The 19,697-nt window shown below is 43.1% G+C and overlaps 1 protein-coding gene across 30 annotated transcripts in view; it reads left to right on the plus strand.

Annotated features, from left to right (window-relative positions):
• LOC100170623 (protein mono-ADP-ribosyltransferase PARP4) overlaps positions 1-19,697 on the plus strand; it is a 100,645-nt gene that overhangs the window by 34,734 nt on the left and 46,214 nt on the right. For 21 of the 30 annotated variants that reach the window (XM_031897278.1, XM_031897281.1, XM_031897288.1 and 18 more), the window contains exons 33-41: positions 3,432-3,467; positions 4,595-4,630; positions 5,735-5,803; positions 9,254-9,292; positions 10,790-10,816; positions 11,606-11,626; positions 17,247-17,381; positions 17,973-17,990; positions 19,617-19,643. In XM_031897278.1, coding sequence (XP_031753138.1) covers positions 3,432-3,467; positions 4,595-4,630; positions 5,735-5,803; positions 9,254-9,292; positions 10,790-10,816; positions 11,606-11,626; positions 17,247-17,381; positions 17,973-17,990; positions 19,617-19,643 — 408 coding nt within the window. The remainder of the gene's footprint in view (positions 1-3,431; positions 3,468-4,594; positions 4,631-5,734; positions 5,804-9,253; positions 9,293-10,789; positions 10,817-11,605; positions 11,627-17,246; positions 17,382-17,972; positions 17,991-19,616; positions 19,644-19,697) is intronic. The other 9 variants (XM_031897280.1, XM_031897307.1, XM_031897296.1 and 6 more) reach the window with 5 other exon arrangements.

Raw genomic sequence — 19,697 nt, forward strand, 5'->3', positions numbered from 1 at the left:
AACTCATTTTTCTTGGTTAGAAGGCAGGTTACAGTTTGTGCTGAGAGCATACTGAGTGCTTTATCCATCATATTGTTTTACTTTGTGCTGTCAGCGCCTCCAAAATCCCTCTTCATCCCTCTTCATTTCTGTTGGAATTGTGTCAGAACCAGGGCCGGTACTAGGGGGTAGGCAGAAGAGGCACTTTCCTAGAACACAATGGTGGGATGTACCTTGTATGCTTGCCTTCCCCAAGTTCTGACACAAGTGTAATGCTAAACATCAGTTCATTTCAATGGAAATTTATTTGGCACTTTGCTAAGGTGTAGTGATTAAGTGGCATGTGTTTAGGGACAGAGGAGGAAGGATATCCCTGCCAAGTATAATTTAAAGTCTAAGTGGGTGGGTTACTTTCAGGCACAGACAGCTTAGTAATAAGTGCTGATATTTACAATGGCTAGCACACTGGACCATAAGTGTTAGAGTTCCAAGAGGCAGGTTCAGAGTTTAGGCTTGTAGGGGCTAAGGGAGAGCTACTTATGGAGTAGTTCAGGAATGGCATTCCAGAGCAGCAATAAAAAAAGGTTTACAGGAACAGTAAGATCAAAAAATGAAAGTGTCTCTAAGTTATTAGAATATAATGTACTGTTGTCTTGTATTTGTAAAAGTTGTGTGTTTGCTTCAGAAACCCTACTAGTGTATATAGAAACAATACTAGCCTATATAAACAAAGCTGCTGGGTTATAAAATAAAATATGGCTAAATGGCACAGGTTACATAGCAGAAAATGGATGAGCTCTGTAAAATTCAGTTGTTTTTTTTGTAACCAAGTTTTCCAGCTTGAATGGCTGCCCCCATGGCTACACAGCAGCTAATTTATACAAACTATAGCAGTCGTTCTGAAGTAAACACACAACTTTGACCAGTGCGGGACAGCGGTACATTGTATTTTAATTACTTTAAAACACTTTCTTTTTTATGTTACTGTTTCTTTAAGATGGGAAATGGCAGTGGATGTGGGTGGGGAGAAAAGCCAGGAGAAGTGGTTGTTACGTACATGCACGCCACACAATATGGCTTCCCACACCAGGAGCTCCCTGCCGGTGCAGGCAGCCTTGCACTCATGGGGCCATTTTTTAAAATATATATTTTCTCTAGAATGGCCCTGCCTGTCAGTGCAGATGCTGTGAGGTTAGCATTCACCTCCGGAGGCAGGACAGAAGAACAACAACATGTTTGGGCTCCTCCCTCTCCATACCCAAGTACCCAGAGTGCAGGCTCATTTAGCCCACACCACTGTTGGGTGAAATGTGTCCTTTAAGTGTAAAAGGTAATGGTACAAGTGGGAGCAGATAGCTAGGAGGGGTCTGGATATCCGTGGTGTCTAAATAAATATGGATATTGTGCGCATACAACTCATAGTTAAAGCCAAATGAGCAAATAAGTTCTCCCAAAGAGAGAGGTTACAGAACCTCAAGCAAAGAACCCTGAGGCACCCCCACACTAAGATGAACCGGAGATGAGAATTTGTTAGCAATAATGTAAGAATAGAACCAGGGTGCAGCTTGATGGCAAATACCCAAGGGAAAGGAGAATTCGCCCTATAACAGAACAGTCAACTGTATCAAAGCCAGAGAATAGATCCAGGAGGTCGGGAATAGGCAAGTGCACCTCTAAATAAGGCTATCTCAGGTCAAAAGTTAGGGCGTAGTCTGGTGTAGTCTTTGTGACACAGGCCTGCTTAAGCGAAGATAGAAAAGCTTCAGAAGCTAAAGAGCAGTTATCATATATATGTGTGTGTGTGAGTTGGAGTAAGAACAGGAGCAAAGTGTTTAAAGGAGAACTAAAGCTTAATAAAGAATTAGGCTAGAAATGCTGCACATTATGGTTTGGGTTCTGTACCAGCTCAAGGCAACCTTTGCCTTTTAGCAGGGAAGATCTGGTCCTCTGAAAATGCCCCCAGTGGCCCTGAGAATAAGCCCACTACCAAAACTGGGGGCACAACAATTCTACTGGGTCTTTTTAAGGTTTGGTGATCCAAAGTGTGTAAAGAACCCTTATTCATGAAATCCCAGAATATAAAATATGGCATTTCTAGCCATATTTGTTCATAGGGTTTCATTCTCCTGTAAATAATGATACTGCTATAGTATCTATAGTGCAACACGGAACACGGGTCAAAAAAAAATTCATTACAGTAATGATGCTTCATTGTTATTTGTATATGACAATAAACTTGAAACTTGAAACTATAGTGCAGGTTGTAAGTAGAGAGCACAAGAGAATCTGGGAAACCTCCGACACAGTCACAGCATCAAAAGAATGTGTGGCAATAGTGAATGAGTGTGTTGGTGAGGGCAGACGACAGAGGATGGAAGACAAGGGTTGGATTTGGATTTGACCAATCATTTTGCTCCTCTTTAGTAACATTTTAATAAATCATCCACAATATGTTTTTATTTTAAGAACAATTATCCGTTAAACCACTCGCACAAGATCTTTTTAATCTGCTAAATTTCATATGCAGGAAGGTTCCGTGCTAGCAGACATAACAGGAAGGTTCCGTGCTAGCAGACATAACAGGAAGGTTCCGTGCTAGCAGACATAAGTAATTTACTTTTCCTCTTCATGGGCAAACTTGGGCAATCATACAAGTTCTACACTGGCCATGAAATCTCAGGTTCCAGAAGCCAGTGGCCATGGCTTGGCAAGGCAATCAAAATTAGGGGTGCAGCAACCATTGTGTTTCATCAAGTTGTTAGTGGGGTAAAGCAGCTATACCTATAGAACAGAATTAAACATTAGTATGCATCTGCAGCACTTTTGCCATATGATAAGTTAGGGCTCATTTACCAAGTGCAGGGCAACCCACAACAACCATGCAACAGTTAACCTTTATCCCTATATGTAATAAAAGGCTTGCTTTCATTATTCTACCTGTGGAAGGCATGGGGGTTATGTAATTATTGGTACTAAGTTTGCCCGGGAGCTTTAACCCATAGCAACCAATAAGATGTTTGATTTTGACCAGTAAATTCTACCTTTGCTGGGTTACTGCTCCCGGGAAAACTTAGTACCTTGTATTACATAACCCCCATGCCTTCCACAGGTAGAATAATGAAAGCAAGCTTTAACTTGTTGAAATATATTTTGAGTCATACTGACCCTCATCAGCCCACACCCAACCAGAGACCAATCCATCCTGCCATGTTGCAGTGATCTCTAAACATGTCCCGCCAATCTATAATAATGGAGGATGTGTCCAAGGGCACAGAAAATCTTTTTTTTGTTGCTGTAGTTTGTTTGTGGGCCCTCATTCCTCCCATCTGGCCAAGTGGTCAAATGTTTAAAATGATCAGCTGATCCTAGTGTTCTTTGGTCTTAAATGTGCCATTTATTATTGTTTGGCTGTACCCAGATTTGTTTGTATTAATGAATTTCATCACTTGCAGCCGGATTTGTCTGGGTCTGATTTAGACGATTATCGTGTAAGTAACTTATTCCCCCGTGAAATGTGTATACTGTATGAATGATTCTAGTGGCCAAACCCCACTTCTCTGTGGCCAGATAGTAGGGCAGTGCCATTCATCTCAGTGGCCATTCATTACACAGTTTGTATTCATCATACTGGGAGCAAAAAACATCCTCATTTTATATCTATAAATATATCTATAACTGTTTCTAGTTTTTTGTATTTAATTATCCTTAACTCATAACTAAACCATTTGCCATTTCTTACACCACAATCTAATTAAATTAGGTTTATTTTTTAAGTACCATATTCCTTTAAGGATGAAGCAACTTTCTGCCCTAGTAACAATATTGCCAGGACCCCATTTAGTTTTCCATGGTTAGTGCATAGTTACCTTCAGAACTAAGATCCAGAAACTGGGCCCTGCTTTGGAGCCGTAGCTGTATAAGGGGTTTTGCCCACAATAATACCTTCCTGTTTGTTGACAATATTACCTTCCAGTTGGGCAGGTTACAGATGAAGTTGTAGGTGCAGGTATACCCTATACCCAATGAGATTGATACAGGGCTCTCTTATGCACTGCCTTTTTCTTTTAGCTTGTACCACGTCTGTAGTTTGGATCTGATGGAAATCTTCTGTGGGTTCATTTTCCTTTAGAACATTTTTTTAAATGAATTGAATTGTCTTTATTGTATTTTGTATAGCACTGATAGATTTAGCAGTGTAATTAGGGCAGGATTTGGCCACCCATGGGCAAGGCTAATTGATACCTGGCAGATCCCTCACCGGATATCTAGAGGACAGATTGTAAGCTGCCGTTTTTTGTTTTGGCTTTCTATGTATGTATAACTTTATTTATAAAGCGGCAATTTGATATGTTGTACAATTTTACAGTGTAAAAAACTACACTGTAAGGAGGACAGGCATTATAATAAATTCATTTAAAGTTAAGTCCAAGGGCACAGAAAATCTTTTTTTTGTTGCTGTAGTTTGTTTGTGGGCCCTCATTCCTCCCATCTGGCCAAGTGGTCAAATGTTTAAAATGATCAGCTGATCCTAGTGTTCTTTGGTCTTAAATGTGCCATTTATTATTATTTGGCTGTACCCAGATTTGTTTGTATTAATGAATTTCATCACTTGCAGCTGCCATTGTCTGGGTCTGATTCAGATGATTATTGTGTAAGTAACTTATTCCCCCGTGAAATGTGTATACTGTATGAATGATTCTAGTGGCCAAACCCCACTTCTCTGTGGCCAGATAGTAGGGCAGTGCCATTCATCTCAGTGGCCATTCATTACACAGTTTGTATTCATCATACTGGGAGCAAAAAACATCCTCATTTTATATCTATAAATATATCTATAACTGTTTCTAGTTTTTTGTATTTAATTATCCTTAACTCGTAACTAAACCATTTGCCATTTCTTACACCACAATCTAATTAAATTAGGTTTATTTTTTAAGTACCATATTCCTTTAAGGATGAAGCAACTTTCTGCCCTAGTAACAATATTGCCAGGACCCCATTTAGTTTTCCATGGTTAGCGCATAGTTACCCTCAGAACTAAGATCCAGAAACTGGGCCCTGCTTTGGAGCCGTAGCTGTATAAGGGGTTTTGCCCATAATAATACCTTCCTGTTTGTTGACAATATTACCTTCCAGTTGGGCAGGTTACAGATGAAGTTGTAGGTGCAGGTATACCCAATTACCCAATGAGATTGATACAGGGCTCTCTTATGCACTGCCTTTTTCTTTTAGCTTGTACCATGTCTGTAGTTTGGATCTGATGGAAATCATCTGTGGGTTCATTTTCCTTTAGAACATTTTTTAATGAATTGAATTGTCTTTATTGTATTTTGTATAGCACTGATAGATTTAGCAGTGTAATTAGGGCAGGATTTGGCCACCCATGGGCAAGGCTAATTGATACCTGGCAGATCCCTCACCGGATATCTAGAGGACAGATTGTAAGCTGCCGTTTTTTGTTTTGGCTTTCTGTGTATGGATAACTTTATTTATAAAGCAGCAATTTGATATGTTGTACAATTTTACAGTGTAAAAAACTACACTGTAAATATACAGAGGCCAAGTGACATGTAATAAGAGACAACAGTTGGAAGGAAGTCCCTGCCCTGTAGAGCTTACATTCTTAGCAGGTAGATATACAGGCACAGTCTCAACATTTTATTGCCTTTGTTATATTAAGTAAGAACAATATAGAGAGACAGACATTTTATCTGAGATTGGATGAATATTTACACACAGTGTTTATGGTTTCTAGTGTTATATGGCTGACTTTGAATTGGCAAAAAGCAAGAAAAAAGCAAAACGTGGACCTATAGAAACAGAAGTAAGTCTCCTTTCCACTTTCTACTTCAATGTAGTACAAATGCGCCCACTGTAAAGTAACAAAGGGAGTTCACACAGGGGAACTACAAACAGTGAATATATTGTTACGTTTTTGTGCCTTTTGTCAAAGGCTTTAGCAAAGTCCAAATAGATCCACTCCATTCCAGCATCGATGTTCCTACTCACCTCCTCATAGAAGGCAATTAAGTGAGTCTGGCAAGATCTGTTACACATTAAACCATGCTGGCACAAATTTATAGTACAGGTATGGGACCCATTATCCAGAATGCTCGGGACCTGGGGTTTTCTGGATAAGGGGTCTTTCCGTAATTCAGATCTCTTACCTTAAGTCTACTAAAAAAAGTATTTAAACAGTAATTAAACCCAAAAGGATTGTTTTGGCTCCAATAAGGATTAATTATATCTTAGCTGGGATCAACTAAAAGGTACTGTTTTATTATTAAAGAGAAAAAGGAAATCATTTTTTAAAAATCTGAATTATTTGATTAAAATGGAGTCTATGGGAGATGACCTTTCCGTAATTCGGAACTTTCTGGATAATGGGTTTCCGGATAAGGGATCCCATACCTGTATTGTGACTTGCAATGTATTCAAGTATTTTATCCATTATTACCCCTTCCAAAAGCTTTCCTACCACTGATGTCAGACTAACAGGCCTATAGTTTTCAGGCTGAGAACGGGATCCCTTTTTGAATAAAGGAACCACATAAGCAATTGGCCAGTCTCTCGGCACCATGCCAGACCTCAATGAACAACATGAAAAGTGAAGAAGTTTGGCAGTCACAGAGCTAATCTTGTTTAATACCCTGGGATGGATACAATCTGGTCCCAGACCTTTGTTTTCCTTTACATGTTCAAGTCTCTTTTTAATTTCTTCCTTAGAGACTGATGCATGAGAAGTTATATTACTAGAATTGGGTCTATTAAAAAGGAAGCCCTCATTAGCTGGCTCCTCAGTTAAACAGACCGATAAAAAATAACAGTTCAGGATTTATGATTTTTTCCTGTTCTTATCAACCAACTGACCCCACTGTGATAATAAGGGTCCATCCAAAGTGAAACACAGGATTAAACAGTCCCCAGTTGATACATTGCATAGGTGCCCTTATACTGGTAAATCTATTACTATCTTAATAATAATTTGGTTCTCCCTTTTTCAAAGAACCTAATTGTTTACCCCTTGCCCATATAAATAAACTGTGGAAATGTAGGCTTCAAAGGGGCACCACCCAGGCTCTAATCAAATAATTAATTAACCTTTAAAATAAGGGAATATAAAATTGATGGCAGTGCTATTCTAAGCACTTTTTCACGTTACATTCATTATTTTTTATTTTAAGATTTGAAAATATTAAGGGGAATGTGTACTGTTAATATGAATGACAACAGCACCACCTTCTGGTCTGTTTCTGACCATGATTCTGTCAAGGAGGTTTTTCAGGAGAAAAAATGAGGGTTGGGCTGTTGTTCTTCTGGTTAGGAAAAACATTGGAAACCCTTTGAGCTTTTTCCATGGTTTTTCTAACCAGAAGAACATTAGACCAGCCCTGCCTTCCCAGTTGTATATGACCCCTTTAATTGCTTTCTTCATATTGGCTTACATTAGGCCCTGTTCCTACATGGCCATACCCCCCTCAGCCTCAACTAGGAGCATATTGAAGACTTGGAGTTGCGCACATATATATGTGTTTATTTTTATTAAAAACACTTCCTCAAAAACAAAACAAAAAAAATGTTCCTGAGTTTGGGCAAAATGTGTCCATATAATCAGGTCTGCAAACATTCTGTTTTCAGCATTTTGGCCTGCAAAGAGCTGTTTTATTTTCCCCAGAACAAATAATAGAAGTGCTCCCCAAAACCCTCGTATGACTAATGAGATGAATGTGTCTGATCTCTATGAAGCTAAAATCTTTTTTTATAAAATGTATCACTCCTCCAGCAAAATCCAGCTTTGAAATCCATTTTTAAAAGGGGCAAATAGATTTTTCATTCTTAATTTGACATGAGGCTAGACATATTCTTAGTTTCCCAGGGGCCTTCAGCAATGGGACTTGTGCTCTGATAAAATTCAGTCACTCTTTACTTCTGTGCTGCAAGGTGGAGTGATATCCCTCCCCTTCCTTTTCCCCCCAGCTGCTGATTAGCAGAACAATGGTAAGGTGGCAAGACAGCAGGTCCCTGACACTTGTATTGCTAAAAATGCTCCCATGCCCCACCTGGTGTTAAATATGAGAATAGCACTCAAAAGTAAAACACCCAAGTCCAGCCAAGACTCCTCCAGTTACATTGCGTAGGAGAAACAATGACTTATCTGAAAGCAGTTCCATTGTGAAGTGCTGGCTTCTTCTGAAAGCTTAGACTCTTGCACAATGCACTACATACCAATATTACAGCTAAAGAAATTACATTTATTGGTTCAGCTAAGCATTTTAAATGGTAGAATTAATTATTTTCAATGTACACTGAGTATTTTAGTAATAAAAACTGTACCATAGAAATCATGACAGTATACTTTTTAGACAAAGGCTAGCTCCATAGTGGGCCCAATAAGAAGGCCAGTTTGGTCGAAATTATTGTTAGGAATTATTATTTTCTCTCCAAGAAGAAAATAGGCCAACCCAACCATTCCCAAGAGGCTACTGGAATAACCCAGTTATTCCAGGTTCTTGTAACAACCATTAAAGGTTCTGCGGAATGTTTCTCCTATGTACCCACAAGAAGAAGGCCAGGCAATAAGAGGCATTATAACTCCCTAATCATAGCAGTGATCCAACAGCTACATGTGAGAAAGACCATAGGGCTCAGGGTATATATGAGAAGTCCATCACACCGCCAGCCAACTGTATAATGGCTCTGTGTAGCCACAACCCCTCAAGGTTATTCTATCCATGACAAATATTGGTATCTGGCCTGCTCACTCTGGCATAGGGCCAGTTTTATGAGGAAGTGGAAACTGTGTTGCTTTCTGTCATTCAGATAATGTTTCCCATAGCTGAGGGCTGCCAGAGTCTCCATGTCTCATGTAATGTTCTGCTTCTCCTGGTGGGGATGAGCTTGGGGCTTCCTGAGGTGACCCTTGTGAGAAAGACCATAGGGCTCAGGGTATATATGAGAAATGGAAGTTTGCTAAGTGCATCAGCCCACCAGCCAACTGTATAATGGCTCTGTGTAGCCAAAAAATGGTTAGTTGCAGAACTCCCCTCTTCCTTATTTAAAAGAACAGTTACATGAGCGGAAATCTAATATAATAACCAGAACGATCATGTACAATGTTACAATAACAGCCTGGGCGATCTGATGATCTAGCTGGTTTACTGTATCTTTAACCTTGTTGTGGGCTAAAGGGGGTCCAACTAATGATCTCAAAGAGGAGATTTGAACCAAAAAGTTAAAAAACTACTACTTTAATAAACCTATGTTTTATTTGCAGGAGGCACAACCTTTCAGACGTATGAGACGTGTAACTACAGTACGTTAATTCATAAACACATTTAAAATATATTCTAACTGGTTAAACACAGTAAAATATATGCTTTTTTTAAAAAAATTAATTTCTACAATTCTGTGATCAACATTTATGTCTCCAATAAGATTTTGTTTGAAGCACCCAAGCTCCTCCCCTGGATAATGATTATTATGGGATGGCAAAAGACAGGTTCCATGGCCATTATTACAGTGTTCTGACAGGCGGGAGGTGTACAGACAGATGTAGGGATCTAGCTGCCTGTGGCGCAAGGGGACAGGTAAAGATGTAGGGAGGCAGGTTGTGGGGTGAATTTTGGATGGATCGGGAGAGAGAAGAGGTGCGATGGCTTTAATGGGAGCTGAACTGGGGGGGATCTGGGCCTAAATGGGTGGGCCAGGGGTGGGACAAAAGGGAATTACAGATTTAGGAGCAGTTACATTGCTGGGAAATTTGTAATACCAGACCAGCTCTGCCTGGTGGCTTACAGGCTAGTCTGTTGAAATACAGGCCAGGGGGCAACCCTAATGGGGCAGCGTGTATAGGTGCTTGGTGGCACAACTGGGCAACAATCTGGCCATCTGCACTGAAGCAAAACACCAATATGCAAGCCTTGGCTGTATGCTTGCTTTCATTTAAAGTGAGTATGTACTTCTGTGACAGGATCCACAGAAACCACAATAAAGTTCTGAATGCAAGTTACACAGGGTATTGACACTGCATGGGCATCTACTGTAATTATTGGCTTATTGCCTTATCATTCACAGTTTGGGCGGGCAGCTGATTGGGCACAGAGGAATTCCTGCTACAGTGGATTATTGTGCTATTAATTTGAGCACTGTTTGGTGTAGACAGATTCGATGCTGCCCCCCAGCACTTACCTTTTCTTGCGCCTGAGGTTGTCCAGGGGGGCAATTGCACTCTCTAGCAGAGCCAGATTTCTGGTTTGAAAATTTGACCCTTAAAGTTACATAGAGCGGCTTTTTGCTGCCCCAGGTAACTTTGGGGGCTCTGCCGCCTACAGCGAGCTTCTCAACTCACCTGGAATGATGTGTTCTGTTTAAGCAGAGCAAAGCCCACAGGCAGTACGTGATAATATTGCACCCTACTGACATACTGTTCAACTGTAAAGATTCTACATAGTGGTAAGAAGGAATGCGTCACGTCTCCGGCAAGCTCAAAGCACAATCTTGGGGTAGTAGTCGGGTAGGGGAGCAGTGCCCAGCTTGAAGGCCATTTCTGTGAATTTTGCGGAGAATTTTTATTTGATATTCTAGGTACTCCTGGAAGGCCATCTTAAAACTAGGTGAGGGTGAGATCTGGGGTAAATACAGACTAACTGTCCTAGATAGTAGAACATATGGCTGATAAAATGATGTTTTCATATACTGTATTTGTAACCATTTTATCATGGGGGTCCAACCAACTGTTGGACTTCAAAAGGAATCTTGAACTAGAAAAACTGAAAAACTCTGGTTTATTATAACATTGTCTCCTTTGCAGATGTGTCATATGAGTCCTCCCCGATCAGTAAGTATAAATATATATTTTTATACAGCTTACTCACAGACAGGCTTAGAAAGGACTCTGAGTGCCAGGGTATGAGCAATAGCTACGGGAGGCCATACCAAGCGCACAGTGCAGGCCATGGGGAGACTTGTGCAGTCCAATGATCCAAAGGCCCTGTTTGCTCAAACTTGGCGCTGGGAGGGCTGAGTGGAACAGGGGGTGTATTTAAGATCTGCACCTGCTTTTCAATCAAACTGTCTGTCCAGGCTGCAGAATGTTTCTCCTATGTACCCATAAGAAGTGGGGCAGGCAATAAAGGGCTTGATGACTCCCTAAGTATAGCAATGATCCAACTGTTACATGTGAGAAAAGCCATAGGGCTCAGGGTATATATGAGAAAATGGTAGTTTGCTAAGTGCATCACCCCACCAGCCAACTGTATAATGGCTCTGTGTAGCCAAAAACACGTTAGTTGCAGAACTCCCCTCCTTCTTATTTAAAGGAACAGTTGAGTGTAAAAAAAACTAGGTAAATAGATAGGCTGTGTGAAATAGAAAATGTTTCTAATATAGTTACTTAGTCAAAAATGTAATTTATAAAGGCTGGAGTGAGCGGAAGTCTAATATAATAACCAGAACAATCATGTACAATGTTACAATAACAGCCTGGGCGATCTGATAATCTAGCTGGTTTACTGTATCTTTAACCTTGTTGTGGGCTAAAGGGGGTCCAACTAATGATCTCAAAGAGGAGATTTAAACTAAAAAGTTAAAAAACTACTACTTTAATAAACCTATGTTTTATTTGCAGGAGGCACAACCTTCTGAACATGTAAGTACAGTACGTTAATTCATAAACACATTTAAAATATATTATAACTGGTTAAACACGGTAAAATATATGCTTTTTTAAAAAATTCATTTCTAAAATTCTGTGATCAACATTTATGTCTCCAATAAGATTTTGTTTGAAGCACCCAAGCTCCTCCCCTGGGTAATGATTATTATGGGATGGCAAAAGACAGGTGCCATAGCCATTATTACAGTGTTCTGACAGGCGGGAGGTGTACAGACAGATGTAGGGATCTAGCTGCCTGTGGCGCAAGGGGACAGGTAAAGATGTAGGGAGGCAGGTTGTGGGGTGGATTTTGGATGGATCGGGAGAGAGAAGAGGTGCGATGGCTTTAATGGGAGCTGAATTGGGGGGGATCTGGGCCTAAATGGGTGGGCCGGGGGTGGGACAAAAGGGAATTAGATATAGGGGCAATTACATTGCTGGTAAATTTGTAATACCAGACCAGCTCTGCCTGATGGTTTACTGGCTAGTCTGTTGAAATACAGGCCAGGGGGCAACCCTAATGGGGCAGCGTGTATAGGTGCTTAGTGGCACAACTGGGAAACAATCTGGCCATCTGCACTGAAGCAAAACACCAATATGCAAGCCTTGGCTGTATGCTTGCTTTCATTTAAAGTGAGTATAATATGACATTATGTATTTGCTGGTAGAAGCTGCTATGCCAGTAAGTAAAGTCATTTTGATACATTTTAAAAAGAAGCATGTTCTTCTGTGACAGGATCCACAGAAACCACAATAATGTTTGTTGAATGCAAGTTACACAGGGTATTGACACTGCATGGGCATCTACTGTAATTATTGGCTTATTGCCTTATCATTCACAGTTTGGGAGGGCAGCTGATTGGGCACAGAGGAATTCCTGCTACAGTGGATTATTGTGCTATTTATTTGAGCACTGTTTGGTGTAGACAGATTCGATGCTGCCCCCCAGCACTTACCTTTTCTTGTGCCTGAGTTTGTCCAGGGGGGCAATTGTGCTCTCTAGCAGAGCCAGATTTCTGGTTTGAAAATCGGAAATTTGACCCTTAAAGTTACCTAGAGCGGCTTTTTGCTGCCCCGGGTAACTTTGGGGGCACTGCCGCCTACAGCGAGCTTCTCAACTCACCTCATGGCAGCAGCGTGCCTGGGGGCATGTCAGACTGGGGAATTAGACTGCTGATCTGCTCTGGAACATTCCCTGTCTTGGAACCAGAGGTGAGTGCAGAAATAGTGTACAGAGCGGGAAGATGCAGGTACAGGTTGGGTGTGGGTCCTACACTGGCAGCATTTTGTGGGTTAGGGTCAGGTGAAGTTTGAGTTTTATCTGAGCCGCACATCACTAATGGGCAACTTACTGGTGCTCAGCAGAGGAATTCCTGCTATAGTGTTTTACTGATCATATTTATATCAGAGCTCTGGAATGATGTGTTCTGTTTGAGCAGCGCAAAGCCCACAGGCAGTACGTGATAATATTGCACCCTACTGACATACTGTTCAACTGTAAAGATTCTACATAATGGTAAGAAGGAATGCGTCACGTCTCCGGCAAGCTCAAAGCACAATCTTGGGGTAGTAGTCGGGTAGGGGAGCAGTGCCCAGCTTGAAGGCCATTTCTGTGAATTTTGCGGAGAATTTTTATTTGATATTCTAGGTAGTCTGTTGCTAGGCAGGTATGGAGGTTGACTGGACAGTGCGCTGATTTCTGACACCCTGTGAGCTGAGGCGATGGCCAGAAGCAATACCGTCTTCCAGGTTAGCCAGGCTAGGGGGATGGTGGCTATTGGCTCGAATGGAGGAGTTTGTAGGGCCGATAGGACCAGGTTGAGATCCCACGGGGGCAGAGGTTCCCCTTGAACGAATGTGGTCACGTCGGGCAGGATGGCTAGCTGTTGTTGGAAGAGCACAGAGAGTGCGGAGATCTGAGATTTGAGGGAGCCTAGCGACAGACCCTTGTCCAGACCTGATTGTAGGAAGGACAGGAGGCGGGGAACCGATAGATCCTGAAAAGAGTGACCAGCCTGATTGCACCAGTCTCTGTAAGTTTTCCATACTCAGTGGTAGGTCTTGGAGAAGACGGGCTTTCTGGCTGCCATCATGGTACGTATGACTTCGTGGGAGAATCCCTTTCGTCTGAGGACTATCGACTCAATCTCCACGCCGTCAAATTCAGGAAGGCTGGATTGGGATGAAGGATTGGTCCCTGAGCGAGGAGATCGGGGGTCTGAGGTAGCGGCCACGGTTCTGATCTGCTGAGAGCCACCAGTTCGGTGAACCATACTCTTCTGGGCCAATGTGGAGCTATCAGAATGACTGTGCATCGTTCTGATTTGATCTTTCTGATGACCCTTGGTAGAAGAGGAAGAGGCGGGAAGGCATATGCAAGATCGAAGTCCCATGCAGTCGTTAGGGCATCCGCTGCCAACGCTAGGGGGTCTTGGCATCAGGACATGAATTGAGTCACTTTGCGGTTTTGACGGGAGGCCATGAGGTCCACCTCTGGAAGTCCCTAGCGAGCTACGATGTCCTGGAATATTCTGGGGTTCAGGGCCCATTCCCCCGGATCGATCCGTTGTCGGCTGAGGTAGTCGGTTTGCCAGTTTTCGAGCCCGGGAATGTAGATGGCAGAGAGGCATACTTCCCTCGCTTCTGCCCACGTTAGAATGCGACTGACCTCTTTGAGGGCTTGCCGACTCCTTGTGCCCCCTTGGTGATTGAGGTATGCGACGGTGGTGGCGTTGTCCAATTGGACCTTGATGTCGCGCCCTGTGAGTTGGTTCTGCCAGTGGCAGAGTGCTAGGCGTACCGCTCTGATTTCCAGTATATTGATTGGAAGGCAGGTTTCTGCAGCCGTCCAGGTTCCCTATGCGGTAAGGTGTCCCAGGACTGCACCCCAGCCTTGGAGGCTGGCATCCATGGTTAGGATGAGCCACTGGGGTTCCTGTAGGGAGCGTCCCTTCTCCAGGTGGGTCGGGTTGAGCCAACCAGGGAGAGGGAGCTGCAGCTCCATTGATCCAAGGTGTTCCACTGTAGGGCCCTTAGGTGGAATTGGGCAAAGGGAACTGCTTCTATGGAGGATACAAGTGACCCCAGTACCTGCATGGCCAGGCGGACGGAGGGCTGGGGGTTGCGTAGAAGTTGACGGACTAGGCTCTGGATTCTGGCAATCTTCTCCGGTGGGAGAAAAACTCTCTGCTCCGCCGTGTCGAATACCATGCCTAGGAAGGGCATGCGTTGGGATGGTGTTAATCTGGACTTTGCCGTGTTGATCCTCCATCCCAGGATGGTCAGAGATTCCATGACCAGAGAGAGTTGGGATGTGGCCGCTGGTAGGGAGGGAGCCTTTAGGAGTAGGTCATCATCGAGATGACTCCATCTTGAAGTGAGAGAAACGAATGAAGGCGTTGAGGTGCTTCAGGTCTAGGAGGGGTCGAAAGGATCCGTCCTTCTTTGGAACAATAAAGAGGTTGGAGTAGAAACCTCTATATTTTTCTCCCGAAGGGACGGGAACAGTCACTCTTTCGTCCAGCAGGTCCTGGATGACGGAGAGGAAGGCATTCTGTTTGTTTGAATCTGGAGGGAGTTTTGACATGAAGAAGCGGTTTGGTGGTCTGGACACAAACTCGAGCCGATAACCTGAGGAGATTATGTTGTGTACCCACGGGTCGGTGGTGAGGCGAAGCCACTCGTCTTGGAATAGGCGAAGTCTGCCTCCCACCGGGGTGGTGTTTTCTTGTGGACTTGTGGGGGACTTGTTGGAAGTCTTGCCTTGGGGCTTCTTATTTTGCCAGGAGAATTTTGGACGGCCCTGGAATCTCAGTTTGTTGGAGGACTGAGATTGATAGTCCCTGGATGAAGATGATGATGATGGCCTGGATGGCCTTCCACGAAAGAAGCGTCCTCAACGAAAGAAGGTACGGTTCCTTGGTTGCGGGAGTAGAGTGCTCTTTCCTCCGGTAGCCTGGCAAATGATCTTGTCCAGTTCAGGACCGAACAGGAGCTTGCCCTTAAAGGGGATGAAGGTTAATGATTTTTTGGATGAGAGGTCGGCTGACCACAGTTTAAGCCATAGAGAATGATGTGCCGCTACCGAAAGAGCCGAGGTACGGCTAATGGCTTGAGCCGCGTCGAGAGATGCTTCGCAGAGGTATTCGTTGACGTCTTTGATTTGAGATGCCAGGGACGCCAATTCCTGTCTAGGGGCGCCAGAATTGATTCCTTCAATAAGGGGGTCCGACCAGGTTTGGATGGCCCGAGATACCCATGCTGATGCCAGAACCGGTCTCAGACTTTCTCCGGCCGCTGTGTACACGGCTCTGAGGAAACCTTCCGTCTTTTTGTCCATGGAATCCTTGAATGAGGAAGCGTCAGCGACCGGAAGGGCAGTGTTCTTGGAAAGGCGCGAGAAGAGTTTCTTGCGGGAATGGATAGGAGCGCTGGAACCTCCTATTGGCTTGAAAGCGCTTCTCTGGGTGATCCCACTCTGACTGAATGATGTTGTCTAGCTGTTCATGAGTAGGAAACATGGATAGTAGCTTTTTCTGGAGCTTGAAAAGTGGTTGTGCTGAGCTCTGAGACTCTGGGGTCTTGAGATCTAGGCATGAGATGACTGCCGCAATGAGAGAGTCTACAGCTTCTGATGGAGATCTGGAAGGTTCCTCGGTGTCAGCAAGGTCATCGTCATCGGATATTTCGCCCTCACTTAGTGATTGTCCGTCCCAGTCGGCTGATGGTTGAGGTGATTTGGAGTCGCTGTAGTCCTCAGCATGCATGGGGACGTGGCGTTTAAGGGATTTAGGACGAGGGTCTGAGTCTTCCCGATCCAGCTTGTCCAGGAGCTTGTCCAGACATGCGGCCAGTTTGGGCATGCCCATGGAAAGAGAGACTGCCCAGGACGGAGGATCCTGGTTAGGAGCCACGGTAGGTGTCTGTGCTGTGTGTGTTTCTGCGGGAGTAGGCTCATCCCCAGGTTCTGCAGCTTGGACCGGTGGAGTAGGGTCCTGGGCCTGGAAGCAGTTTCAGCCGTAGTTTTGGAGCAGGAGGAGCAAAGTGGTTCCTTTCTGCCGGAGGAAAGGCGTTTACAGCACCTGGCGCAGGCAATTTTACCTTGGAGGAGCTGGAAGCCCCTCTGGAAAAGGGACCCCCTGAATTGCCCTCTGCCATAGTACCGGAAGGAGTTAGTGCAGGAAGGAAAAGTTAATGCAGTACAACTGCAGAATGAATGCTGTGCTGAGAACGGAGTCAGTACAAGTCAGTAATAACAACCCGTGTCTGAGTATTGCCAGTGCAGAGCTAGTACACAGTGTCAGTACATGCCAGTAACAACACCCAGTGATAGTGTAATGCTAGAACACAGATCTAACAGGAGAACATGAAAAGTACAAGTGTCATGGGAGAGAAGTGCTCAATGCTTAGAAATGCCTAGCCAGCAATACAGAAGCATGAGGAAAATACACATACACAGCCCACAGTGTCTGCCCAACCCCCTTTATGCCTGTTCTCCCTCTAGCCAGCGCCTAACCCCTGCGGTATAAATAAGAAAAGGGAACTAGACCGTGGTCCCTGTGAGCCCCTCTGCCAGAGCCTCTGCTGGAGAATTTCTCTTTCTTGATCTATTCAGGATGGAGAGCGAGAATGGCGGACGTTACATGCCGAGCAGGAAGTGGAGCGCATAGGTGGAAGGCATGGTGGACCGCATATCGATCGAGGGAACAGGAGAGGCGCATGGATGCCAGAGCGAACGGAGCCTGCGATGGTAAGAGGCAGAGAATGCAGGGCTGGAGGTAGAGGCAAGGCACAGGCAGGCAGGGCTGAGCAATGAGTGTCTAGGAACCGGAGCTTAAGGAGAGGCAGCACTGGGAGCATGGCTAAGATGGAGAAGGCAGAGTAGAGGGGAAAAAATGGGGGTTGGTCAGGCTGGATATCCTGCAGGAGCAAGGCTACTGTGTAAGAGGCAAGTTTTAAGCCGGATAAGGGCCATGGCACTGGGTAGCGCTGGGCAGCTTCTGCGCTCTGTGTTCAGAGGCAGGATGTCTGCAGGGCTTGTAACTCACGTGCCCCAGTGTCCTTCACTTTTCCCACGTAGGGGGAAGCCTGTGTAGAGTAGCTCCTGTTGGAGACCTCTAGGACGACCCATGTTGCCAGATTGAATCTGGCCGAAGAATAACTTGAAGAGTAAGATGATGATCCTGTCTCCTTGTGGGACACTAGGAAAAAACTGATGAAGGCAGGAAGTACTGGGGGGTATAGCAGCAGGGAAGAGGGGTTAGTTCTCTTCTGTGTTTTATGAGTCCTCCCCGATCAGTAAGTATAAATATATATTTTTATACTGTTTACTCACATACAGGTAGAAGCTGCCATGCCAGTAAGTACAGCCATTGTTATTCTTTACAATTCAGCTTTTCCTTGGCCTTTAAAGGGATTCTGTCATTATTTTGTGGTGTACTTTTTATTTCTAAATTACTCTCTTTACAATGCAAATAATGCACTCTACCATTTAAACTTTTTTATTTTTGAACCAACAAATGGATTTTATTTTTTAGTGGTAATATTGGTGCGTAGGCAGCCATCTTAGTGCATTGTACCCGATTCTAAAAAATGGATTTCAGTGCAGAGTTTTGCTGAAGCAGCTCTATTAACTGTTACATTTTTTAAAAGAAGCATATTCTTCTGTGACAGGATCCACAGAAACCACAATAATGTTCTGAATGCAAGTTACACAGGGTATTGACACTGCATGGGCATCTACTGTAATTATTGGCTTATTGCCTTATCATTCACAGTTTGGGCGGGCAGCTGATTGGGCACAGAGGAATTCCTGCTACAGTGGATTATTGTGCTATTTATTTGAGCACTGTTTGGTGTAGACAGATTCATATACAGGTATGGGACCTATTATCCGGAATGCTTGGGACCTGGGGTTTGCCGGATAAGGGATCTTTCTGTAATTTGGATCTCCATAACTTAAGTCTGTTAAAAATCATTTAAATATTGAATAACCCCAATAGGCTTGTTTTGCCTCCAATAAGGATTAATTATATCTTAGTTGGGATCAAGTACAGGTACTGTTTTATTATTACAGAGAAAAGGGAATCATTTAACCATTAAATTAACACAATAGGATTGTTCTGCCCCCAATAAGGGGTAATTATATCTTAGTTGGGATCAAGTACAGGTACTGTTTTATTATTACAGAGAAAAGGGAATCATTTAACCATTAAATTAACCCAATAGGGCTGTTCTACCCCCAATAAGGATTAATTATATCTTAGTTGGGATCAAGTACAGGTACTGTTTTATTATTACAGAGAAAAGGGAATCATTTAACCATTAAATTAACCCAATAGGATTGTTCTGCCCCCAATAAGGGGTAATTATACTTAGTTGGGATCAAGTACAGGTACTGTTTTATTATTACAGAGAAAAGGGAATCATTTAACCATTAAATTAACCCAATAGGATTGTTCTGCCCCCAATAAGGGGTAATTATATCTTAGTTGGGATCAAGTACAGGTACTGTTTTATTATTACAGAGAAAAGGGAATCATTTAACCATGAAATAAACCCAATAGGATTGTTCTGCCCCCAATAAGGGGTAATTATATCTTAGTTGGGATCAAGTACAGGTACTGTTTTATTATTACAGAGAATAGGGAATCATTTAACCATGAAATAAACCCATTAGGATTATTCTGCTCCCAATAAGGGGTAATTACATCTTAGTTGGTATCAAGTACAGGTACTGTTTTCAGGGAAAAAGGAAATCATTTTTAAAAATTAGAATTATTTTCTTATAATGGAGTCAATGGGAGATGGACTTTCCGTAATTCAGAACTTTCTGGATAACAGGTATCCTGATAAGAGATCCCATAACCTGTATTGTATTTGTAACCATTTTATCATGGGGGTCCAACTGTTTGACTTCAAAAGGAATCTTGAACTAGAAAAACCAAAAAAACTCTGGTTTATTATAACATTATCTCCTTTGCAGATGCGCCATATGGATCGTTGCGGAACAGTAAGTATAAATATATATTTTTATACAGTTTACTCACATACAGACTTAGAAAGG

Source organism: Xenopus tropicalis, chromosome 2 (genome assembly GCF_000004195.4).
Source record: "Xenopus tropicalis strain Nigerian chromosome 2, UCB_Xtro_10.0, whole genome shotgun sequence".
Classification (NCBI taxonomy): Eukaryota; Metazoa; Chordata; class Amphibia; order Anura; family Pipidae; genus Xenopus; species Xenopus tropicalis.